Consider the following 25,567-nt stretch of genomic DNA (forward strand, 5'->3'; position numbering starts at 1 on the left):
CTCCTTGGCTACTTTCTCTAGCTCCTCCATTGGGAGCCCTATGATCCATCCATTAGCTGACTGTGAGCATCCACTTCTGTGTTTGCTGGGCCCCGGCATAGTCTCACAAGAGACAGCTACATCTGCGTCCTTTCAATAAAATCTTGCTAGTGTATGCAATATGGGCACAGGGGAAAAATTCCTGAACAGAACAGCAATGGCTTGTGCTGTAAGATCGAGAATCGACAAATGGGACCTAATGAAACTCCAAAGTTTCTGCAAGGCAAAAGACACCGTCAATAAGACAAAAAGACCACCAACAGATTGGGAAAGGATCTTTACCTATCCTAAATCAGATAGGGGACTAATATCCAACATATATAAAGAACTCAAGAAGGTGGACTTCAGAAAATCAAATAACCCCATTAAAAAATGGGGCTCAGAACTGAACAAAGAATTCTCACCTGAGGAATACCGAATGGCAGAGAAGCACTTGAAAAAATGTTCAACATCCTTAATCATCAGGGAAATGCAAATCAAAACAACCCTGAGATTCCACCTCACACCAGTCAGAATGGCTAAGATCAAAAATTCAGGTGACAGCAGATGCTGGCGAGGATGTGGAGAAAGAGGAACACTCCTCCATTGTTGGTGGGAGTGCAGGCTTGTACAACCACTCTGGAAATCAGTCTGGCGGTTCCTCAGAAAACTGGACATAGTACTACCGGAGGATCCAGCAATACCTCTCCTGGGCATATATCCAGAAGATGCCCCAACAGGTAAGAAGGACACATGCTCCACTATGTTCATAGCAGCCTTATTTATAATAGCCAGAAGCTGGAAAGAACCTAGATGCCCCTCAACAGAGGAATGGATACAGAAAATGTGGTACATCTACACAATGGAGTACTACTCAGCTATTAAAAAGAATGAATTTATGAAATTCCTAGCCAAATGGATGGACCTGGAGGGCATCATCCTGAGTGAGGTAACACATTCACAAAGAAACTCACACAATATGTATTCACTGATAAGTGGATATTAGCCCCAAACCTAGGATACCCAAGATATAAGATATAATTTGCTAAACACATGAAACTCAAGGAGAATGAAGACTGAAGTGTGGACACTATGCCCCTCCTTAGATTTGGGAACAAAACACCCATGGAAGGAGTTACAGAGACGGAGTTTGGAGCTGAGATGAAAGGATGGACCATGTAGAGACTGCCATAGCCAGGGATCCACCCCATAATCAGCATCCAAACGCTGACACCATTCCAAATCATTTTTAAACTCAAAATAGAATATGATTTATGCTACTTTATTACTTTGCTGACACCTAGATTAACCTCTGTACATATTATTAGGAATGGCACCTTATGAGTTCTGGAGGTGTGTGGCACATCAAATTCTATGCTCCTGCACGAACGAGGGTGCATTTGAGTTGTTCCTCCAATCAGAGCTCTGTGGATGAGGTTTACATGTAGCTCGGCACTGGTGCACACTTTGGTGTTAGGTCGCAGAATAATCAACCTCCAAGGACTAGGAGGAAGGTACACACCCACCTGTGGAGGTGAGAGAGTGTTAGCCCTTAGCTAGAAGAAAACCAATGTCTAGTGACAGAATCCACCCACGCCAGCTCCTGCCCCCCTATGGATCCTGGCTCAAGTCTCTTACTGAAGACCTAAGTTCACTGGCCTCTCTGTGTGTCTTCCCTGGACACCCAGCTAGTCCCCCCCTCAGTGTGGGTGTGAGCTGGAGCAGGACTTCAGACATTCTGCGGAGAAAAGTTCCAGGCAGCCCAGGGCCTGTGCAAGGGAGCTGGGTAGTCACTGTCACTCAGTGCACAGTCTCAAACAGGGATAGCTTGCATTCTTATGGGAAAAAGGGAGTTTTCCTGCTATATACTTTATTGGTAATTTTTTTTCAAATAACTGACAAAAAATGACTTGAGGGTGTAACAGTTTATTTGGGGTGAGAGTTTGAAGGAATATATTCCATCATGCCCAGCACTGGGACTGGCACTGAACTTGGTCTGTGGCTCTGACCAGGGTATAGGGAAAAGAGAGTACCTTTCTGATGACTTTGTCCCTACTCCCGCTGTTTTAATGTCTGTCACCACAGACCTTGGGGTGGGAACACCCAGGTTCTGGACAGATGTTGTAACCTAAGTGAAGCCTCTCTGGAAGCATCCTCACAGACACATTCATGGATGAGCTGTTCACATCCTAGGCACTTCTTAATGTAATCAAGTTGGTGGGAAATATTAACTGTTGCATCGGGTGAAGGACAGCTGCCACTACTTGTGCTTTGGTATAAACGCCTTTGTGCAGAAAAGAGAGAGTCAAGCTACCCGTGTTGAATCTGAGAACATTAAGGCTGCAGGAATGACAGGCACTCAGATCTTGAGGACTTTCCAAACTGAAAAAAAAGATGTGAGATGTTCAAGCCTTTCAAGGGCATAATCCCATGAATAATATGAATAGCTCTTAGGGAAATATTTATTGTTCACAATGAGAGCACAATAAATGATAACTACTTATAAAATACTAGAAAACACTACAGGAATATGTACTGCCTACTGTATAAACACAAACAGTTGCTGTCACCTGTTTCTGGAAAGGACACATTTTTAGAGGACCAGAGAGATTGTGTATTTCAACAGCAGAGCTGTACCCATGCAAGATAAGCACTGTAATTCAGAACACAATCCACATCAATGTTTATTTCATTGAGGCGCAAAGTATTTCTAAATGAAGCTTGCAAGTCAGGAAATCACTATGTATCCTAAGTAGGCCTGGAATTTGCCATCTCTTGAGCATCTGCTAGACTTTTACCATTAGGCCAGGTTATGTGTCATCTTGTTTGTTGTTGTCAAACTGAACTTTTTTGTTGTTGTTATAGACAATTATGGACTTTTGCTCAGTGTTTATTTATTTGTTTGTTTGTTTGTTTTTCTTTGTTTTTTTGGGGTAAGGTATCTCTGTGTAGCCCTGTCTATCCTGGAACTCACTCTTTAGACCAGGCTGGCCTCAAACTCAGAAATCTGCCTGCCTCTGCCTCCCAAGTGCTGGGATTAAAGGTGTGCACCATCATGCCTGGCAAGTCAGTATTTATAGTGCACCAAAAAAATGTATTTGTGTGGATACCAGATCAGAATTTTCAGAGCCTAAATTTTGATGAACTCCAAGGAGAGATTGTCCATCCATATGTAGCCGTGGCTTTTCTACTTGGCTCACTTTCCATCTTGGTCTGAATTTCTTCTCTAACAGATTTACTTGAATGGAGGACATGAAAAAAATGTTAGCTGATTTTCTGGAACTAAACTGATGTTTAATTGTAGCATTATGGAAGAATTATAGGATTAAGAAATAATCAAAGACTTGCTGCTACTGACCACAAGGAGCAAAATTCTTTGCAACATTATGGAGGATCCCATTAAAAACTACAAAGAGGGAGTAGGGTAAAATTGGCCTCTGAAAATATAACAGGGCAGGTAAGAGAATTTAAATACAGACTGTCTGGCAACCTAGATGCTACTTGAGTTTAACAGACTTTCTTGGTGAGATCACGTTATTGTGTTTTCCTAGGAATGGGATACAGTCTGTAGAAGATACATGCCAAGGCAATTGAAGGCAAGTCCTTGAAACTCTGAAAAGGCAAGGTGAGGCTTCAACTCCTGTAATAACCCAGACAGACAAAGCAATGCATGTACATGATTTAGATAAAGGGATGGTCACTGTATTTGTCATCAGCCGTGTTTTCTCAGGCTAAAGAAGGTGAAGGTGACAGACTGTTGCTCTTATTTAAAGCTGTACATGACCATTCTTAATGAAATGTGCTTGGAAATCATCTGGGAAATAAGGTGAGCACAGGCATACATGAAAGGAGATTTGCCCGAGGTATTAAGGCAGCAGAAAGTGGGTAACTACTGTCCTTTCTCTTCCACTGGATCAGTAAGGACGTCCCCACCGACAAACACCACCACCATCAGTAGAGAGAACAGAGCCTCCCAATGTCAAATTCTGAATCTGAAGCCTGATCTTCTCATCTGAGACTACAAATATGGAGCTCAACACTGTGTAATAAAGAACACTGGGAGCTTGCCATGGGGCTCCTGTCTATAATCCCAGCACACAGAAGGCTGAGGCATGAAGACAGCTGGGATTAAAGTACAGCCTGGGCATCACCCGTGCATTGGAGACCATCCAGAGTTACATAGTAAGACCATGTTTCAGTACAATGTTTATGGTCTAGAGAGATGGCTAGGCAGCTAAGAGCACAGGCTGCTGTTCCCGAGGATCTGGGCTTGGTTCCCAACACCCACATGACAGCTACTAACCATCTACAATAAATTGAATCCCGGGGGTCCAAAAGCCCTTTGGGTTCCTGAGGGAATTGCACACCTGTGGTGCACAGACACATATGCATTTAAACCACCTAGACACAACAAATCAATCAGTCAATCTTGAAATAAATTTGAAAACATGACAAAAGAAAAGGAAAAATCAGAAACCTAAAAATCTGCAAGCATCAGTCTGAGGTTAGGCAATATTCCAGGATCACTGTTCTACAGAAATGAAATATCAGATTCTTTATAGGGCCTGCGTAACACCTATTCATACTTGCATAATATCACGCCAAACAGAGGAAAGTGGTTTGTTTGTCTGTGTGTCTGTGTGTATGTCTGTCTGTGTGTGTCTCTCTCTCTCTGTGTGTGTGTGTGTGTGTATCCACACTCCCCTCTCTGCATATTTCTGATGGAGTCAGAGGTGGACTTTGAGTCTGTCGCTGTATCCCTTTCTACCCACCCACCCACCTTTTTTTTTTCTCTATGTAGCACTGGCTATCCTGGAACTCACTCTGTAGACTAGGCTTGCCTCGAATTCAGAAATCTGCATGCCTCTGACTTCCCAAGTGCTGGGATTAAAGGGATGAGCCACCACTGCCCGGCCCTCTCCAGGTTTCTTGAGGCACACCATTTCCCTGAACCTGGATCACACTGATTTTTTTTTAAATGGGCAAGCAAGCCCCAGGAACCCTCATGTCACTGCCTCCCTATTGTTGGGATTACACGTCTCTGCCTACACAACAGGCAGTTTTGTCTGTGTTCTGGGGTTCTGACTCTGGTCCTCGGGTTATTATGTACAGCCTGAGATATTGCTGACTTTTCTTGCAGACAGGGTTTCTCTGTGCATCCCTGGCTGTCCTGGAACTCTCTCTGTAGAGCATGCAGGCGGCATCAAACAGTGGGGCTCCAACTGCCTCTATCTACCCAGTACTGGGATGAGAGACAAGTGATAGCAAGGCACTGGCCTTAGCTCTGAACTGCTGCACTTTGGAGAGGTCAAGCAGGGCTTGGCAAGTAGGTGGCCTGAAAATGCAGGCACCACAAAAATGGCGGAAACCCAGGTAAAGGCCACTAGAGAGCACAATCTTGGTTTTGCTCTAGTAGGAGTCACTGGGTGCTTACAGGGGAAAAAAGGGGTCACAGGGGGGTCAGTATGGGTCAAAGAAGAACCACAAGATGGCAATGCAGGTTAGCCTGCAACCACCTAGCCTACCCTACCCCTACACTGGGGCTCGGGCTTCAAGGCTTGGCAAGTAGGTAGCCTGAAAATGCTGGCACCACAAAAACGGTGGCAACTCACGTAAAGGCCACTAGAGAGCGCAATCTTGGTTTTATTCTCGCGGGAGTCACTGGCTGATTACAGGGAAGAATAGGGGTCACTGGGGGGGTCAGTATGGGTCACAGAGGAGCCACAAGGTTGCCATGGAAGTCGTATGAGGGGACCAAGCTCATTGGTCTAGAAACAGGAGCAGGGAAGAGAAAAGAAAGCCCTCGAAGCTCCTTGGTGTCAAACTGAGGTGGCAGCGGGAGGAAGTGCATCTTTCCTCAAAACTCAACTTCTTGATTCTCAGCCGCTGGACACTGAGGTAACTATATTAGAATAATATTGGCATCAAGAATAAGATCTGCCCATTCCCTGTCCTGATTCCCGCCTCTTGTACCACACGCCACCCCTATCTCTGGGCACCCAATTCCTTCATCCTTCATCCTCCTCAAGCAGGTTTACAGGGGCACGGCCAGAGATGCAGGTTAGCCTGCGACCACCTAGCCTACCCTACCCCTTCACTGGGGCTCGGGCTTCAAGGCTTGGGAAATAGGTAGCTTGAAAATACTGGCACCACAAAAACGGTGGCAACTCACGTAAAGGCCACTAGAGAGCACAATCTTGGTTTTGTTCTGGCAGGAGTCACTGTGTGAATCCAGGGAAGAACAGGGGTCACTGGGGGGTCAGTATGGGTCACAGAGGAGCCACAAGGTTGCTATGGATGTTGTATGAGGGGACAAAGCTCATTGGTCTAGAAACAGGTGCAGGGGAGAGAAAAGGAATCCCTGGCAGCTCCTTGGCAGCAAACTGAGGTGGCAGCGGGAGGAAGTACATCTTCCCTCACAACTCAACTTCCTGATTCTCAGCCGCTGGACACTGAGGTAACTATATTAGAATAATATTGGCATCAAAATATGATCTGCACATTCCCTGTCCTGATTCCTGCCTCACCTTACCACACCCCATCCCCCATCTATGGGAACCCAATTCCTTCATCCTTCAGCCTCCTCAAGCAGGTCCAGAGGGGCGAGGCCAAAGATGCAGCTTAGCCCGGGACCAACAAGGGTTCTGAGCTTCACGAACATGAGGGAAGCTACTGCTGTTTTTGGCTCAGATGGGGCATAAAGGGATGACTGGGTTTCATGAGGAGAACCTGTGCTTTTTGAACTGCCACAGTACGATGGACACAAGGAGGGACTACCAAGAAAGTGGAGAAACCATTAGTGAAGTGTGCGGAACCATCTAAAAGGTTAGCCAGAGGCTGTGGCACCTGTTTTCATGCACCCAGACAGAATACATTTTTAAGTTTATTTTTATTGTTATTTTACATGCATTGTTGTTTTCCCTGCCTATATGTGTGATGGCTTCAGAAACTTTGGAACTTCAGATAAATACAGTTGTGAGCCAACATAGAGTTGTTGGGAACTGAACCCAGGTGTTCTGGAAGAGCAGCCAATGCTCTTAACAGTTGAGCCACCTCTCCAGACCAGAGAGAGAGAGAGAGAGAGAGAGAGAGAGAGAAGAGAGAGACAGAGACATAGACATAGACAGAGACTGAGAGATAGAGAGAGAGAGACAGAGAGACAGAGACAGAGACAGAGACAGAGAGACAGAAACAGAAACAGAAACAGAGGGGAGACTTTAGGCCTGAGAAAAAGAACTTAAAGGGCTTGCGGAGGAAAAGCTATCTCCTAGCTATCTCCTGGCTAGAAAAAGGAGGGCATAGCAATTGCCCTGAGAACAACAGCCTGCTGAGGAGGAGCTATCTCCTAGCTATCTCCTCATGACTTGAACAGGGCATAGCATTTGTCCTGAGACAAACAGCCCCCAGAGGAGGCTCTATCTCCTAGCTATGGCCCCCCTGGCTCAAACAGGGCATAACATTAACCCGGGGACAAAAATCCTTTTTCAGTTGGAGAAGTTGGTGAAATGAGGAAAATGTAGGATGCAGGAAGATACCTAAATGTAAGTGGTCCAAGATTCTAGAGTAGTGTAGTCTTATTATAATAATAATTATTATTATTATTATTATTATTATTATTATTATTGTCTTTGATGTGGTTATTATGGGTGACAGGCTGTGCCAGAGCTATGAGCTGTTGTCCACCTCACCACTGTCCTGCCTTAGCCTCCCAGGCACTGGTATTTCTGGCATGGATTGGCCAAGCTTCTTGGGGAGATGACAGCATGGTCTGAGGAGGAGCAAGTGGTCAGCGCTTTCCAAGGGGATCAACGGAATTATTAAGATTAAGGCTGGGCTTGAGTATAAAACTAATGCAGCTAGAATGGGGATTTATGGTTTCCCCTGAAGCTAGCAACTAAGTTCACTCACTTCTACGGGGGCAGTCACTGAATACAGGACTTTAGGGAGACAGGTAGAAGTTCACAGAAAAAGCAGGACTAGCCTTTGGCGTTGGCAGAGCACAGGATGATGCAAGATAGCTGAGAGTGGTGATTGCTGAGGGAGATAAAGGGACATCTGTTGGCTCCTCACCTGGGACTTGATGTGAGCAAGTGAGTGAGTGAGTGAAAGAGCAGGTGATGGTGAGCAGGGACAGTCGGGATCAGGCGGAATTGTTGTGGGTCTTAGGAGAGCAGCTCCTTAGGAGAAGGCTGTGTTCCAGAGAAGTGATTCTGTCAGTGTGCTGGAAGGACCACAGGAGACTTGTAGGCACTAGAGATATAGATGCCTGACGGTAGGGTAAGTACATTGGGGGAAGGAATTCCAGCGGCCATTTTGGTCACTGCCCCTAACTCTACAACCATGGAATTTGAAACCTAAAGACAGATATGATCTGTTTCTCCTGGAATTGTGACTCCACTGAATAGAGGGTATGGGACCAGATGAGCAAAGACAGGTGTGGGGTTGTGCGCAAACTTGGTCTCAGGGAACCTGTACTTTGCTCTGAAAGTGCCACACCGATGGGAGAATCAGAAACAACTGGGGTGAAGCACATTCCTGCCAAGATCTTCCAGACCTACAAGAGCCACTTTCTCATATGTGTGACTAACATGAGTCCTTCAATCTCCTCTGTTAGAGAATCTGGTAGAGCCTTGTGCACTGAAAGTTTTGGGAAGAAGAGCAGTGGACACCTAGAAAGCGGCATCAGGCTTGAGGCCCAAGAAGAATGGCTGACGCCTTCAGTACTCCTATGAGTGCCCAGCAGTGTCCCCTCAGTTCAGCTGTCATGCGTGAGTGTCTCTGGCCAGGTAGGGGTTGTATCAATACTGGTGTGGTAAGCCCAAGGGTTTCTGGCACCATTAGGACCACAGAATTGCCACTAGAACTTAGGCAAACCTTCCTCCCCCTTAACCTGTCCAAGGTATAAGAGGTCTCTCTATGTTCTATTACAGATCAGCACCTGTATCCTCTTGACCAGCCTGAAGTCCTGCTTCACACAGGTCCCCAACAGGTAAGGAAAATTAGTTGCTACATGGAGAGGCACCAAGCCAGCAGTCATTTCCTGGATAGTTTTAATTGTCTTCAACACTGAGATTCAACAACAATCCTGTCTGGTACTTGCATTGTAGGCTTTGGAAAGTCTTCACTTCTATTTGGGCCTCAGTAACACCAAATGCAGAAAAAGAACCAAAAAAATAATAATACCCCCCCCCAAAAAAAACAAACAGCAGCAACAAACAAACAAGGCGGCGAGATTTTGTTCACCAAGTTTTAGAGAGCTCTGTGGTGGTTCATGGCTTTCATGTCCTTAAAACATACACATCTTTCTATCTCCATTGTCAGATATGATGTTTAACAGAGATGTCTGTCCTTTCAGGGAATCTTCCAAGGGCCTCTGATGTTGAGCTTGCCCACACCAGTCATCAATATATCCTGTATTCCGGTGACTCTGAACCTTCAAATGACCCATTCTTTCTCATGGAATCCCAGGCAGCCCATGACTATTCCCTGCCTGTGAGTATATACATATACCTATATGAAAGACCATGAGCCAGCTGTGGCTTATGGCCCTGGCCCTATGTGTCAACACTTGTTCCTGGTACTGTAGAACTCTGGGCAGCAGCAAGAAAAAGGAAGAATAGTATAAAGGGACAGAGAGATAAAGCAGGGGGAGGGAGAAAGAATGATGGAAGAAATGAGTAATGGAAGGAAAAAAGGAAGGAAGGAGAAGAGAAGAGAGGAGAGGAGAGGAGGAGAGGGAGAGGAGAGGGAGAGGAGGAGAGGGAGAGAAAGAGAGGGAGAGGAGGAGGAGGAGGAGGAGAGAGGAGGAGATGGAGAGGAGAGGGAGAGGAGGAGAGAGAGGAGGAGAGGGAGAGGAGAAGGAGAGGGAGAGGAGAAATGGAGAGGAGAGGGAGAGGAGGAGGAGAGAGAGGAGAAGATGGAGAGGAGAGGGAGAGTAGGAGAGGGAGAGGAGAGGAGAGGAGAGGAGAGGGAGAGGGAGAGGGAGAGGCAGAGAGAGAGGGAGAGGGAGAGGCAGAGAGAGAGGGAGAGGGAGAGGCAGAGAGAGAGGGAGAGGGAGAGGGAGAGGGAGAGGGAGAGGGAGAGGGAGAGGGAGAGGGCGAGGGAGAGGGAGAGGGAGAGGGAGAGGGAGAGGGAGAGGGAGAGGGAGAGGGGAGGGGAGGGGAGGGGAGGAGAGGAGAGGAGAGGAGAGGAAAGGAAAGGAAAGGAAAGGAAAGGAAAGGAAAGGAAAGGAAAGGAAAGGAAAGGAAAGGAAAGGAAAGGAAAGGAAAATCATGGTGGAACAACAGAGTAGCCTTGCACCCTACCTTGCAAGGACATAGGCCTCAGACATTTACTATTTCCTGTGTGACACACTTGGAGATATCGTTCTGTGGTGTTCACTCACTGTGTGAATGTGTGGAAAGTAGTCTGCCCAGGGGCTTTAAAGAGGACAAGCACAGTGCATAGACCACACAGTTGGCTTTCAAACATTTTGAACTATTGATCCACTCTGAGGGGAATGGCGATGGGGAAAGGTTCTGCTGAGATCTGGAAGGATCAACCAGAAGGGTCACAGAGGCCCAGGAACTGTTCCAGGCCTTTGGAGAATATGTCTACTGCCACATGAGCTTAGCATATCCTTCATGACTGGTGGGCAGTGGCAATGTGGAGGCAAGTGTCAGACTCTGAAGAGGACTGCTTCATTTCTCTCCTGGTGCATTGCACATTCCAACAGCCCTTGCCCATCTTCCTTGTACCGGGGGAATAGAGTTCACTCTCTAGAGTAGTGTCTCAAGAAGAGATATGGAAGGAGGTTGGAAGGAAGATGGGGATCGAACCAGGGGAGGATCCATTCCAAACGCAAAAGGCCAGTGCCATCTGTCCTACTGTCTGCAAATATTCACATGCCCCGAGCCTGGTCTTGCAGGGACCCCGGATCTTCATGAGTACTTGCAGTTGTGGCCATCTATAATGTTTAACACCCTGGCTTCTCCTCTCCTCTTTCTCAGGTTCCCTAATGTGATCATGCAGCCCAGTACCAACACTGCTGCCCCTGTCATGCTGGCACAGGTCCTGGTAAATGAGCGGGGACTAGGTCTCTGGAAGGGAAGGGATGGAAAGAGAAGAACCTCTTAGAGATGGGTGTTTGTTGGGAAGAAATGGGGGCTGAAGGGTCTGTTATCTTGGGGGAGGGCAGTGTGTTTTGTTAGAATTCAGTCTCTCACTCTATTACTTTTCAGGACTCCAACATCTCTTCCCAGAACCCTGCCACTGCTAACCAGGTTCCTGTCATCTGGGCCCAGAGTAACAACACGTTCAACCAGGTCCCTGAAGTCTACACCCAGGGCCCAGTTACCTCCACCCAGGGCAGCTCATCTGCTGAGGAACACAGGCAGAAGGTCATGGATGCTGCCGAGGCTCTCCTGATTCTGCATAACTCCCGGGAGGCACTGCAAGAGACTAGCACCACCCCAGGTACATACCTGGATCCTTGGATGAGGAAAAAGGGGCAAGGGGGTGATGGAGATTGTGGGCAAACAGGAGGGCTTGTGCTGCCAGAGGAGTGACTGCTGTTGGTGGTTTTCTCTTCTCTGAGGCCAGAGCCTCCAGCTCTTCTGTGTGGTTGAGTAGCAGCAACCAGGGACTGCTCAGTCTATCTTCAGTTTTCAAGGCTTTTGCCCAACAGCAGTGGGCCATTAAGTACCCTGAAGTCAGGAGACTGTGAGGCCCTCCAGTTGGCAAAGTATTGTGGGAGGGTGGGCAGCATATGAAGTGGAAGGAAAATGGAGAGATCCAGGTAAAATGACTCCCAGCCCATAGGTGTGCAGCAGCCCTCAGCATAGTGAGAAGGCCTCAGAGGAGAAGCACAGGGCAAAAGGGTCTGGGATGGAGAGAGATCTCCATGCCAGCTCAAGGCATTCTCCATGTGAATGTGGAATGGTGAAGCCTTCCCAGGCTGAATCTTATAAGCAGATCTCAGGTCTCCATCAAGGAAGGGCTTTGTGAGTTGATGGGGAGATTCTCAAAGCTAGGGAGGCTTGACAGAAGGCTGCTGAGTCAAAACAGCCAAGGAGTAGCACTGTGTGAGTGACAAGCCACTCTGGTTGGATATGCTGGTTCAAAGGATACTGAGTGGAGCCAGGAATCTTGCTTCTCTCAGGGGTCTATCTGGGTGGGGAATGTATGCTATGCCAGAACGTGTGGTGCCTGCCATTGTGAAACAATAACAGACTCCAGGCAAAGAGTCCTTTATCATACTCAGGGACCCTGGGCTGAAAAAATGGTACTTAAGGCTGGGACTGTTGGAGAAGCCAGTATTAGAGAGAAAGAATTCAGGTAGGATCAGGTGTGGTCGTTGGTCACAATGAAGATCTTAGTTGGCTTGGTACACAATGTTACCCCTGCAGAGCCATGTAAGGACATATCTGTGATCTGACATGGCCTTTTCATTACGGTCTGCAGGTCCTGATGGAGAGTGAAGACTGAGACTATCCTGCCTGTCCTTGTCACCTCAGGCCACAAGCTCAGCTTCACTGACTGACAACTGGTCATCAGGTTCGCACCTCAGTCTGTCACTAAGAGAGGTAAAAAGGTGGCCTCATGGAGGACTGCCTGTGTTGTTTCTGTTTCTTAACTTGTAATGTAGTTCCTGGCCAAAATCAGAAGCTCCTCCTTCATGCTTTTGCATTGTAGGGTCTTCAACACCTTAGCGCGAGGTTAGGAAAATTTTCTAACTGTGGCTGTATGCTCTCAACCTTGCATTAATTTTTTTTTTCCTTTGGAGGACTTGGGTCTTTCTGGGTGTCATTAATGGTGCACCATGTAGCATATATTTGTCTGTTCACAATGTTCTGAGGTTATTCCTAAGGCAGCATTTCTTTTCTTCTCTATTTTTCATTTTCTTTTGTCTCATCATGGTTTGCACACGTGGCTAATCTTGTGTGTACCCATGCCTTTACCTACATCAGGATGCTCACCCGTGCCTCGGATACTGGACATGAGAGCCTGAATAAAGTATCCCTGTGGTAAAGCATTTAGAAGTATTGGCTGCTTCTTTGAAAATGTAGGCCAGATATTGGGGAGAGAGCTTTTCTTTCTCTGGCCCTAAGCTGGCTAATAATATATTCAGTGTGTTAGTTATTAAGGCACCAAAAGCAGCAGACTTTGGGTAGAAGGCTTTGTGGACGTGCATGGCCCCCTTCCTTGCTTACTGACTCGATCCTGTGAGACCTCCAAAAAAGGGATTTTCCTTGTGCCATGCTATTTCTGTGTTGACTACATGCGTGAGCAGAGTCAGTCGAGACTTGGGCAGAAAGCATATCATTCCTGCCTGGGTGTCTAGTAACACATCCTCAGAGCTGTTGGTACTGTGTCTGAGGGTGTGTTGCAAAACTTGCAACCACACCTTGCTTTTGCTCTTAGGATGTAGCCTTCTGCAACTCTAATCATATGGTGGCAAGAATCACATTCCACTAATGCACAGCTATGTATGTCACTGGGTTTTCAATGTGCACACTGATTATCATTCTAGACTTCCCTGCTATACACCACCAAATGCAAACCTTTTTCAACTTTAGGGTGACAACAGCAAACCTTTTGACCACACACAGCTTAGAAGTTGTTTGGCACTGTGTTTTTGAAGCCATTTGTTTACACCCAACACAGCCAAGTGTATTTTAACCTCAATTTTAGAAGGAACCGTGTGTCTCATGAACAAGTACAGTCCTATCAAAGAAATCAATCCTTCTACAAAGTTCCTGGAAACTGCTAGCCTTTACACATACATATCTTCCAATACAATTTTATGTCTAAGTTGGCTTAAAGGAGGAGGGTATGGAAAAGAAGCTTGATTCCCCCTGACACCCAGAACCTGCTTCATCCTCTTTGAAATGACTAAGGAAAGGACAGCAACAATAACAAAACAACAAACAAAGAAGCAAAAAGCCACAGAAACCCAAGAAACAAAAATTGTTAAGTCATGATACGGTAATGCGCGTCAGAAATGACTGCAAGAGCTGTTTGACCACAAGCAGAAAGGACTCGGTTTGCAGGATGGTGTATTAACCAGTAAAATCGCCAGTCTTTGCAGGAATTGGGAGGGGAATTATCTCTGGGAACAGCATTTTAACTTATAAGAAGGCAGATGTTTCGGGATTCTGCATCTCGAATAGCTTCCTGCACATGTGTCCTGGCTTCTTGAGAAAAATTAAGTAATGTAGGGAGCTTTTTACTCGAAACATCTTGCATAAAGCAAGATGACTCTCATCCAGGTGAGAGGTGAGAACGTGTATGGCCTCCTCTGAAGCTAAGAAAGAGGAGAAACCTAAAATACAGAACCCCAAGGAGCCAGGCCTGACCAGGAAAGTATCCAGAGGACAGGTGGGAAACCTGTCCAGCAGGATTCACATAATCAGAGGAAGACCAGACCCTGAGGTGACTCAAAACCTTCCTGAACCTAAGGTTTTCAGAGAAAAAAACCAAACAAACCCAGAAACCAAACCAAACCAAACTAACCAAAAAGCAAACCCCCAAATCTAGCTAAAGAGGAAGTCAGCAACAGAACTCACCACGAAAATCCCATCACAAGGTACTGTCTGCTGGTCAACATCACCCAATACATGGCAAACAACATGATTTTCATCTTTTACAGAAACCAAGGAATACTGTCTTCAGTTGTGGTCACACGGCCTACCACAACATGTAGCAGTAATACCTTGTTTGGGGAACTGTGCTGGACAGTTCTGGTCCAAATAAGCTTGTGGTATCAGAAGTCAGAGGTACCAATGCAAAATCCCTGGAGTATGGTTGCTGTGGGCAGTGCCTCACAGTCCTTCTGTGTGGTCATAAGTGCACCAACCACTGAGATGCCTCTCTAAGAACCTGCTCTAGCCCTGCCAAGACTGCTCCAGTGAACCTGGGGAGGAGACAGTGTCTCCCCCCCCCCATCAGATGGTTTTGTCCTAAACCTTCAGTCCTCTACTGATGCTCTGAAGAAACGCAGAGCCAGTGCTGCCCACCATAAAGAAAGCAAGGTCACCAAGAGTCTCCAGGCCTGAGGTTCTTTCCCATGCTATTGCCTCCCCCTTGTGGCCTGCCTCTTGTTTGTGGCATGGGGGTGGCTTCCATTCCTGGTTGTTTGGTTGTTTGTTGTTTGTTTCTGAAGCTCTGTGCCTCCTGTATTATTGCTCAGTGAGAGGAGAAAGAAATAGGCAAACTTATCAGAGTGGGTTGCTGGGAAGTGAGCCTTTGTGCCTTCTATCTGTGTCCCTTTGTAATTGCATTTTAAACTGTGGCAAAAGTGGCACCAGCCCCCATCCAGAGGTTGCCGACCATGCTTTGTCTTATAGACTCCTGGACATAAGCCCAAATAAATGTCTTTAATTCACAAATTACCCAGTTTTAGGTATCAGAAAACATATGAGGATAGAAATGTACAGGTGAAATTGTTGCTGCAACAGTCTTTGACTGTACGGTGGTGGGTTTGGATGCCAATGATGGTTAGAGGCCTGCATAGTTTTCATTTGAACCTGAGAATCCTGTACTATTGTGAGTAAGAGAATAATCAACCAGGAGCCATGACAAGGTCTACACTAGAGGGAGACATTTCCTGACAATGTATTCTGTAATAGATCATATTATATATGTACATGTAACTGAGCCCACATCACAACACCACCAGCACCAGCACCAGCACCAATAGCAGCAGCAGCAGCACCAGCAGCAGCAGCAGCAAGAACAAGAACAACACCAAACTACTTAACTTGAAAATAGACAAATGCCCTGAATACATGTTTGAAAACAAACGAATGAGTTATGTGCACAAATGTGCTTATAGTCCTAGGCTGAATGTGCTCAATCTATCTGATCAGAGGGGGTCTGGTCACTACTTGAATGGGAGACTGCCTGGGAATACTGGATGCTGTTGACTTTAAAAATTAAAAAAAAAAAATTAAAAAGAAACAAAAAAAAGTTCTGTTTTTCAGAGAAGGATTTAGGAAGTTGTGAAGGACATGGGTCCCAAAAGTCTGTATGTGTTCAGTGCTGATGCAATGTCCCACTAAATGTCGTGAATGTGTGCATATTTGAAGTTACAGACGAACCACTGCACATTCTGAGGGACTGTTTGTACTTTCACTCAGTGGAAGGAGATTTATGTTCACTGTATAGCCTATAGAAAAATTCACTAAAAATAAATTAACAGCCCAAACATAGAGTCCCCCCAACAAAACAATACAAAATCAGGCAAAGGGGAGTAGAGATTGGCTGTTTTGCAGTTAGAAGCTCGTGCCACCAGGCCCTGTTTACCTGTGGCATATAGGTGGTTAAACTTACATCCTCCTACTTGCTTTTCAAGTGGTTTAGCTATGGAACCCCACCCCCAGACCAGTTGGGACTCAGTGAATTTGAGGAGACATCTCCAAGTGAATATATGTGTACTCAATGGGAAAAAATGCATTTTAGGTACTTGACATGGTACTGCTTCCAACCCCAGGAAATGAGGAAAGGTTGTACCAGACATAAATGCCTGTACTTATTAGAGGAATTGCCAGGTGCGGAATTGTCAAGGATCCAGTACTGTTTTAGACAAAGTATCCTGTGGGTAAGCTTTTAAGGAAAAATGTTTTCCTTTGGCTCCAACTTAGATGACAGGGATTTTACTAAAAAGGGACTTGGGCACTTTAGAAGGAGACGGGGAGCACTCCCATCTTCCTGACGTCTACACCAGAAAGTTGATTTGCAGAGCATGAAACAAGCATCACTCTGTAATAAGTGCCAGTACTGACACACTTCCTAGAATGCCTGACTGCCCCTTCTGAACTGTAGAGAATGGCTAGACTGAGCATGTAAGCAGAAGTCCTATTTGATACCCAGGCTTTGATTTTCTCACCAGTAAAGTGGGACATAATGATAGTAATAGCTCACTCCAGAATTAAACTAATATGGTAGTATCTAGCGTCTGCAGGATGTCAGGCACAAGGAGCGAGTATATGGAGACTCATCCCCAACAGTAACTTGTCTCTATACTCTGGGGTCTACGAGGGCATCTGGCCAATTTTGCTGCCCCCACTTGTTTCCTAGCAGACACCATGTCTGTCTTGCTTTGGAGTGACAAAAATAAAGATTAAAAAAATAGAAAATAATAAATCAATAAATAAGGAAAGAAAAAAAAAAAAAACCCCGGAATGTAGAGCTGTGAGAGATGTGAGGGACTTTTTATTCTTGAGATAGAAAAGTCAGAGCCAGTCTCCAACAAGATGGAACACAGTGTTCCCAGTCATTGGCAAGTGTTCTGTGGGGTTTAAGATGGCTGCTGAGTGAGACAACAGGATGTGAGGATGGAGGGTGGTCCATGCCGAACTGGATCGCTTGTTTCTGAAAGGACACATTAGAGCCTAGCAAGTAGATGTAAGTGAGAGTGTGTGCACCGTGCACCCCGCACCCCACACCATGTCGCCTCCAAATGGAGGCCGGTTGCGGAACCACCACGGGAGGATCCAAAGCTCAGTCTGTCCCTCAGTGCAGGCAGGACCATTTCGGTGAGCACCAGTAGACAGGAAAGGCCTCCCTCCAGGAGCCAGGACACAGCGTAGGCGGAAGTGGGTCTCAGAGCAGCCACCAGGGACGCCCTTCTGAGGGCCGAGTGCAGGAAGCTCAGGGCCTCTGAGGCAAAGCAGGAAGTGGAGTCGAAGGCCAAGGCACAAGGAGCCCAGAGCACCAGAACCGCTGGCCTGCCCGCCTGCCTGCTGCTTCTTTTGAGGCTCAGCTTGGGCGCTGACTCTGAAGGGCTGGAGTCCTGGGTAACTGACCCCTGGTGGCGCGAGGAAGGTGACCTCCATCTTCTCCTGAGCCTTTCTCCTTCCTTCTGTCCTGCTCCAGTGCCCGTTTCCTTCATTTCTAGGCCTCCTCAAGGGAAGCCCGCTGGTGATAGGAAACGGGACAGAGGAGGGCGCGTCGAGCCCGCCTGGGACTTTGGCCTCCTCCACAGGCTCCGTCCAGTCCCCGCGGGCCCTGCCCCAGCCCCTTCAGGGAGCAACCGTCTCCCCGCTGCCTGCGGGTCTGGGCCTGGGCCTCGCCAGAGAGCAGATGAGGCAGGTAGAGGGTGAGAAGGACCAGGGAGCCATTCCTGTCCCAGTGCCAACAGTCACAAGGTTGCGATGACTCTGGAAGATGGGTGGACAACTGGGGAGTAGATGTGGGGGTTGGATGAAAATGGGCCATGTGAGGCAACAGAAAGCTGAGCCCACAGGATAGTCTGCCTTTGGGCTAGGTCAGGGGCCGCCATTCCACATGGGTGTCAACAAACATCTGTCAGGTGTAGAAAGCTGGGAAGGGAGGAAATGGAAGAAGAAGAAGAATGAAAATCTGAAAAATTAAAAAAAGATGACTGAGAGAAATCCGGATGGATCTCATGAGCAAACTGCTTGTTGGAAGCCCACCTTGTCACTAGTTAGCCCCGGTTGGCCTCAGTCGTGGTCTCCCTACCCCAGGTTCTTGGGTGGAAGGTTTTTAGGTATGATTCTAGTGTCCACTGCCTTCAGAAGATCAATATGATTTCGTGGGTGGAGGAGTGGAGGCTAGCAGGTGGGGAACACAAAGGAAATCGGTGGAAAGGCGGAGCAAGGGAATAATTAAGTCTGTGGTGTGAGGAAAACTTGAATGGGGGTAGGGGTGGTGGTGAAAGAAACAACTGAGCACCGGTCGTCCCTGAGACTACTGAGTGCTTGGTGCATATGATTTTTCCCATGTGGGGAGAGAAGGAATGTGAGGCACGAGGAAGAAGGTTGTCTTCCAGTGTCCAGGCTGTCTCGTGATTGTCCAGGCAGGCCCGAGGCTGCTGGTGTATTCCTCCTGGAAATGGGATGTGTGGAGTGAGTCTGAGCAGATCGATTGGGTAATGGAGCCAGTGCCAAGAGGCGGTTGGTGGGAGGTACTGGGTGATTGAGACAACACGAGGAACCTGAGATTATGTGAGTACAAATGGGAGATGAAGGCAGAAGAAAACCAGGAGAGGATAAACCTGATGCTGGTGGTGACCATGTTGGAGAAAATTCTCATTCCCAGAGCTAGTTTTCTTTGCTTGTTTGCTTGCTTGTTTTGTTTGGTGTCTGGGAAGGGGTTGTTTTTGCTTTGTATGTTTCATTGGGTTTTGTTTTGTTTTTTGTTGCTTTTTGTTTTTGTTTATTATTTTATTATTGTTTGTTTGATTTCTGTTTTATTGTCTTGTTTCTGTTTGTTTGGGTTTTTGTTTGTTTGTTCTTTGTTTTTGTTCATTCCTTTGGTTCTGCTCAGGAAAGAAGAGTTACTTTAGGGCCATGGGGATACAGTGTTGTTTCTGCTCTCAGCCTAAGAACCATGGGACCAAAAGACAAAGCAGCTGTTTCCTGCCGGCCCTCCACCTCGGAATGTAACATGGGGAACAAGACTGGAGCAGCAGCACCTGTAATGGAACCTATCCTCAGAGGACGTGCAAATCACCCTGGCAGAGGCCACAGTTGTGGCACCCGGACCCAAGTCAGGTTGGAAACCCATTCTTCCCACTCTCTCGGTCTGCTGGTGTCCCAGTTGGGCTGCATCCTTTTGAGTATGGTGTCCTGGAGGGTGAGGGGGTCAGGTTCCCTTTGCACATGACTAGCAGGAGTCCTTCAAACCCCTATTGAAGGGACCACGGCGAGGCCCTGCTGGCTGTGGGTTCTGAGCAAAAGGGGTATAGTGCACGAGGAAAGAGACGCCAGATTCGACTACCAAGAACGACTCTCCCCCGCAAACCCTTCGATCAGGCCAAGAAGACCCCTACCAAAGGAAGAGGTCGCCGTGAGTGTCACTGGCTGGGGAGGGAGCCTGAGTTTGGTTGGAGAGAAGCAAGGCATGAGTAACCCTGTGACCAGCTCTGCCACAGAATTGCAGTGGGACCATGGGCAAGGGTAGCCTGGACCTCAGTGGGCCCAGGTAGGGGTTAAAAATAAAACCCAAAACATCCTATCAATGGTAGACAGCACTTGTTTGCAGGAGGCAGAGATCTGGGAAGGGGTGCATTCAAAAAGGTTTAAGGTGGGAAGTCCTCAAAATGGTGTTGAGTGTCTTCAGATGAGGCTGTTGGGCAGCCGAGTGGGAAAGAATTCTTGGTCTTTTACAGCTGCAAAGGAGAACCCTGTGTCCCAGCCTGAAGACCTGCCTCAAGCAAGCCCCCAGGAGGTAAGGAGAATCTGTTGCTAGAGTGGGAGGCTCCCACCAGTTACTGTTAAGACCCCTTTTAACTGTGTCTTCAAGTCAGGGCTCTCACCTCTGACAGGTCAGCACATTGTCTTGTGCGGACATTGGCAAATGGCACTTCCTCTTGAGCCTAAGTCTTCTCAGCAGCAGTTGAGCACGAGACTGGAGGGGAGGGGGTCTGGAGAGGTCCTCAGAGCCCTGACATTCTAGATTCCTGCCATCAGACTATCATTTGCCCATCCCTCCTCTCTTCCTGGGCCGGCCTGGAAGCCAATCCCCTACCTTCGCTCTCTGTCTCCTCAGGAGAGCCCCCACGGGTCTCAAGTGTATTGCTGGCCCCCAGCACTTTCACCTCTGCCTTACATGTCAGTGCCCCCAGAGCAGCAGTTGGTGGCTCCTCCTTCCACGGAGATTCACGGGGCTTTTGCTGAGTCCAACCCGTGAGTAGAAAGGGACCTTGCAGTTGACTGTGTCTTGTGTCTCTGTGAGTCAGGACATGGGCTTACTGCCACAGGAGCAGGAGGAGGGGGATGTTCGGAGGGAGGAGGACAAGTGGAGGTGGGAGGAGAAGGCTGCAGGTCAGACTGAGGGGCAAGGACAGAGGGCCTCTCCAGCTTTGGCCGTTCCCACTCCAGAGACTTGGTACAAGTGACTTTATTTTTTTCAAGTATCCATTTTCTAGAGGTCATTTTGGCAAGAGCACTCTATACCTGCCACGTTGTTAAAAGCACCAGCACGAAGGCCTGCTGCTACATAGTGGGCCTTCAACACGTGGGCACTGTTTCTCTACACACAGCAGATGAGTGCAATGGGAGGGTCCTGATGAAACCTAGGGTCATGGTGGACAGGGCCAGGGAGGCCCAGGGCAAAGTCCAGAGGTCAACAAAGAAAGCCTCCTAGAAGTGCTCCGGGCTTGTCCCTCATGATCCGTGGTGGCCTGGCAAAGTGCTGGCAAGAACCAGTCCCTGGAAATGGAAGGTCACTGTATCTCTTTAGGGACTTTGCAGTATATTAAAATGCAGATACCCGTTGTTTCCCGATACATTCTTCACTGCATATCTGGGAGAGAATTAAAAAGGAAAACAAACACTTGTATGGATTAATTTCTCAGGAAAAAAGTTGTGTTGCCGGGGAGGGAGTTGTTTAAAGGAAAACAGACTGTGCGGGACAACGGGCATGTCCAAGCCACAGGGCCTAAGGTCTCCACAGTCCTTTGAATGCCCACCTTCTGGTATTGCAAAACCCTGTCAGTCTCCCTCTGCAGGTGCTACCTACCCACCCAAGTGTTTAATTCCCTTACTACCTCTTGTTTCCAGATGCTCAAGTATGGTCCTCCTGCCACGTACCTCCACCGATCACCACCATCCACTGGAGTCACAGGTCCCCACAGAGAAGCAGGAGGGTTCTGGAAACGTGGGTGGGAGGAGCTAAGTTGATGTGTAGGGCAGACCGTCGGGTCATTGAGAGTGGGCCCTGGAGGCCGCTGGGTACTGAGCGGGCATTTGTGCTTCTGAGAAGAGGTGTTGGATGCACAGCTCCTGGTCTCCTCACACCTGTTTCTTTGCAGGGCTCCGGTGCCTCTGACCAGGCCTCGGTTCCTGCCTCCTTAGAGTGTCAGGAAATACTGGAGGCTGCTGAGGCCCTGATGACTCTGAAGAACTCTTCTTGGACCTGGCACCAGACCCACAGCTAAACAGGTAGCTGACTTCTTGAAAAGGAGCAAGGGATGGAGGTAGTTGGGAGATGGGAAGCTCTGTGGTAAGTTGGTCATGGCTGGGTACATGGGGCTAGTTTGTGCTTGGAATGACTTCGGGACTGGGTACACCAGTCTTCTGAGGCTGACTTCAGAGAGGGCACTTGGAGGCTTATTCAGAGAATGCTAAGCATCTCAAGTTTTAGCCTAGCAGTAATTGGCTAGTCGCCATGACATCAAAAGAGAAGGAGTCTGAGGCCCCCGGGGAGTTGCAGGGACTTGCTCTAGGGCAGGCCGCATATCAAGTGCAAGAAATAGAACCGGGCACCCTGATTCCCCACCCAGCCCCGTGTTCCCAGTCTATTGCTCACTGTTGTTGTGGAGTTTCTACCCTGCCTTTGACCATTTAGTTCCCAGACAAAAGACACACACAACCTTTATATTTACAAGAAGCCTTAAACAGCATAAGAATTGGACAGATATCTACCCCCTAGCCTATTAGAGAGTCTACTTTCCTGTCCTGTTGATAACCCCGAGTTATTACTACGTTTTATCTGGGCTGCTCTTAGCTCTAATTGACCAGCCCTCATGGCCACGATTTCATGACACTCACTCTTAACACATGACGGCTTCTCCTTCCTCCTTCACCTTCTTCTCCTCCTCATGGTTCTCCTCCAACTCCCAAGTCCAGGAATCCTAAACCCCACCTATGTCTCTTCTGCCCAGCTATTGGCTGTTGGCATGGCAACTTCATTTGCCAATCAGAAATAACTTGGGGGCAAGGTCACGCAGTGTCACTTGGTTCGACTTGCAGATTCTCTCCTCTCTGGGACAACCAGGTCTTGGAGGCCCTGTACGAGCATTAGAATACAAGCAGCATCCAGCCAACCCACTACACACTGTGATGGTCTGGGGAAGACAGAGAGATTTAGAATGAGGTTTAGAGCCCGATCTTAGGGCGATTTCAATTCAGATGTTCAGCCTGGATTCTCTCATGAGGTGTATTTTGCAACCAGATCTCAAATGACCCAGGGCAAGTGTTTATGAGCTGAGGAGGGAATTAAACTTCTAGTGTGTCTGGGCAGCAATGCTGGACCTTGTTGTGCACAGAGACAGATAGGGCCTAGGGTATATAGGAGGAAGCCACCCTGGAAAGAACTGCTGGAACACAACAGGCAGAATGAAGCTTGGGAGGTGGCTGATCACAGGGGTCTGGCAAGGGCGGGAGATGAATCCCAGGCCAGGGCTTCTTAATGTACAGATAATAAACTGTAAAGAAACTTACTTTAATACAAGTCTTTGGTATACATGTAACTTTACCATTTATTAAAGAAAAAACTGTGCATGACAAGGAACAGCATGTGTTTGTTTGTTTTTACTGCAAGAGTTAGATCTTGACTAAAGGTTTGGCACTGAGGAGCATGAAGCATCTTCCTTGCTTCTCAGGGTTGATCTGTCCTTCTGTTTATACTTCCAGTTCCAAGGGTGCTGCTCCAAATAAATACATAGTACAAGATGGCAGAAGTACGCTCAGGGTCATTTCCGAAATTGTTAGAATGACTGTACAAATCCCAAACCAAAATTCATCTGACAATTTTTCACAAGCCTCAACTCAGCAGCTCAAACAATAGTTTTTAAAGTCAAACATTTTACAACATGTTTAGGAGCGACAGACAGAAAATATTAAAAGGTTTTGATATCCACAGTTAAACCATCATGTTTCTTTTAGAGCTCTCAAAAAGGGCCCAAAACAACACTCAAACAATAAGGGAAAGACTGACACCTGAGGTTGTCTTCTGACTTTCACATACCTGCACATACTCACAAACACTGGTGTATAAGCACACATGACAGTGCACGGGCACTCCCCCCCCCCTCCCCCAGTGTGGGACTAGGCCAGGAGGAGCAGGTAGTGGAAGATCAAGGAACTTTCCTGAAATCGGGAAGGATATATTGAGAGATCATGAGCTTCATCACCACAGTAGGTTTGTGTGGATGATAGAGGAATGAGGGAAGGTGAGGCTGGAGGCAAGGAATTCCGACAGGAATAGGTCTGTCCACTGGTCTCAGTGACAGATGTTCACTTGTGGGAGACAAAGACATGGGGGAGAGTTGGGAAAGGGACTCGTGGTCATTAGTTGGTCCTCATACCATCCTTTCTGCCTTCAGGTCTTGCTTGAAGTTGGAGCAGTGAAGCCTCCCCGCCCATCCGTGTGATTCAGATCCACTGGCCAGCTCCACTTCACTTCCTGTTGAGTGCACCTTCTTCTTGGACTTAAGGGCCCAGAGGTGGGGGGTGCGGACTTCTTCAAGCACTGAGTTGATGTTATGTGTGGTTCCTGTCTGAAATGCTTAAATGTGCTTTGTAAGCCTTCGGGCATTTAATAAGCTTTCAGACTCTTCTCATAATGTAGATCTGTTCCTTAGCTTGCATAGTATGTTCTTGTACCCCCATCCCTTATTCCTTTGGAAGCTGATGCTATTCAATGTATCTTCTGTGGATAGCACTGTGCAATTTAATGTGACCAGTCTGTCGGTGGGGCTCTGAGTGGGTTAGTATACCATTGTTTGCATTTGTTCTGTGATTGCATATGTGCCCAGGCACCCCTGTACTTGTATGTGGAGAAGTTTCAACTTGTGTCTAGGCTTGTATATTTGAACAAATAATAAAGCATTGGTAGGAGACACTGCCCAGGTCTTCACTGTAACTGGCTACACCTTCCCCAGTGGTCTCTCTTCTGGGACTCTGAACCTGCCACATGTTCCAAACCTTAACCACGCTACCTCACTCCTTCATGTATTCAAAACCTGTACCACAATGGAGACTCTTACACCTTACCAAGCTGGACTGTCAGCATGAAATTTAGCCTTGGCATCCTCTGGACCACAGCTTCGGTGAGCTGGTCCTGAGGAAATAATCCCAGAAGATTTCACCTCTGTGAGGCTGCTCCCCTTGGTCACAGGTGCTTTTTCAGCCCCATCTGACCAGCATCAATTATTCTTGTAAAGCAAAAGTTTCACTTTAGTGGTACTTTTGTCTTGTAAAGTACAGTTCATTAATCAATTCCAAACGACTATATAAAGCCCATATTGTCAACTCAACATTTTGCCTATGCAGCCCCAATTGAGGGTTTCTGAAGAATCATGTTGGTTTAGAGGACCTTGTTTTCTTGGTGTGTACAGTACCTCTGTCTCTTACACTCTTTTTGCCTCCTTTTAAGCACAGTGCCCTGAGCTCTAAAAGGAGGAAATAGATAAAGACAGCCCATTTACATCTGAGTGTCCCAGGGTCTCTCATGCTGTGGATAATGTCTAGATGTGGGTCTCTGTACTTGTTCCCATTTGCTGCAGGAGGAAGCTTCTCTGATGATGGACAAGGAACTCACTGACCTATGAGTATAGCTAAATGTAACTAGGAGTCCATACACACACACACACACACACACACACACACACACATATGGCAATAGTATTTGGATTCCCCCTAGGTCCCTAGGCTATATAATCTCAGGCTCTTTTCGCCCAAGCAGTATCCAGTATGGGTTCCATCTCGAGGAGTCAGCCTTAAGTCAAATCAGATATTGGTTGGTTACTTCCACAAGATCTGTGCCACCATTGTCCTAGCATATCTTGCAGGCAGGACACTCTTACAGATCAAAGGGTCTG

The 25,567-nt window shown here is 47.3% G+C and overlaps 1 protein-coding gene and 1 pseudogene across 10 annotated transcripts; both read left to right on the forward strand.

The window, feature by feature from the left end:
• Positions 1–5,836: 5,836 nt before the first annotated feature.
• Positions 5,837–13,030, forward strand: Gm5166 (predicted pseudogene 5166; annotated as a pseudogene). Its single transcript, NR_027707.2, has 8 exons — positions 5,837–5,916; positions 8,633–8,786; positions 8,949–9,007; positions 9,374–9,510; positions 11,007–11,073; positions 11,238–11,472; positions 12,460–12,552; positions 12,966–13,030. The product of NR_027707.2 is annotated as a predicted pseudogene 5166 (transcript).
• Positions 12,521–24,591, forward strand: Dmrtc1c1 (DMRT-like family C1c1). 9 transcript variants are annotated; one of them, NM_001142691.2, is made up of 9 exons: positions 17,604–17,795; positions 17,897–18,086; positions 19,341–19,514; positions 19,658–19,809; positions 20,132–20,190; positions 20,512–20,648; positions 21,525–21,588; positions 21,776–21,905; positions 24,071–24,591. In NM_001142691.2, exons 2-8 carry the CDS (start codon positions 18,082–18,084, stop codon positions 21,899–21,901), a joined length of 717 nt encoding a protein of 238 aa, NP_001136163.1. In that variant the 5' UTR covers positions 17,604–17,795; positions 17,897–18,081; the 3' UTR covers positions 21,902–21,905; positions 24,071–24,591. The 9 variants fall into 9 exon arrangements, with proteins under 9 accessions (XP_006528355.1, XP_006528356.1, NP_001136163.1 ...); XM_006528292.3 differs by lacking the exons at positions 17,604–17,795; positions 17,897–18,086 and adding an exon at positions 12,521–12,581; XM_006528293.3 differs by lacking the exons at positions 17,604–17,795; positions 17,897–18,086 and adding an exon at positions 15,009–15,054.
• Positions 24,592–25,567: the final 976 nt, after the last annotated feature.

Source organism: Mus musculus, chromosome X (genome assembly GCF_000001635.26).
Source record: "Mus musculus strain C57BL/6J chromosome X, GRCm38.p6 C57BL/6J".
NCBI lineage: Eukaryota > Metazoa > Chordata > Mammalia > Rodentia > Muridae > Mus > Mus musculus.

Coding starts and splice junctions, on each gene's coding strand:
- Dmrtc1c1 (XM_006528285.3), top strand. CDS start 18,983: ATGAAGGCAGAAGAAAACCAGGAGAGGATAAACCTGATGCTGGTGGTG. Junction 19,810..20,131: donor TACCAAAGGAAGAGGTCGCC/GTGAGTGTCACT, acceptor GGTCTTTTACAG/CTGCAAAGGAGAACCCTGTG. Junction 20,191..20,511: donor CTCAAGCAAGCCCCCAGGAG/GTAAGGAGAATC, acceptor CTGTCTCCTCAG/GAGAGCCCCCACGGGTCTCA.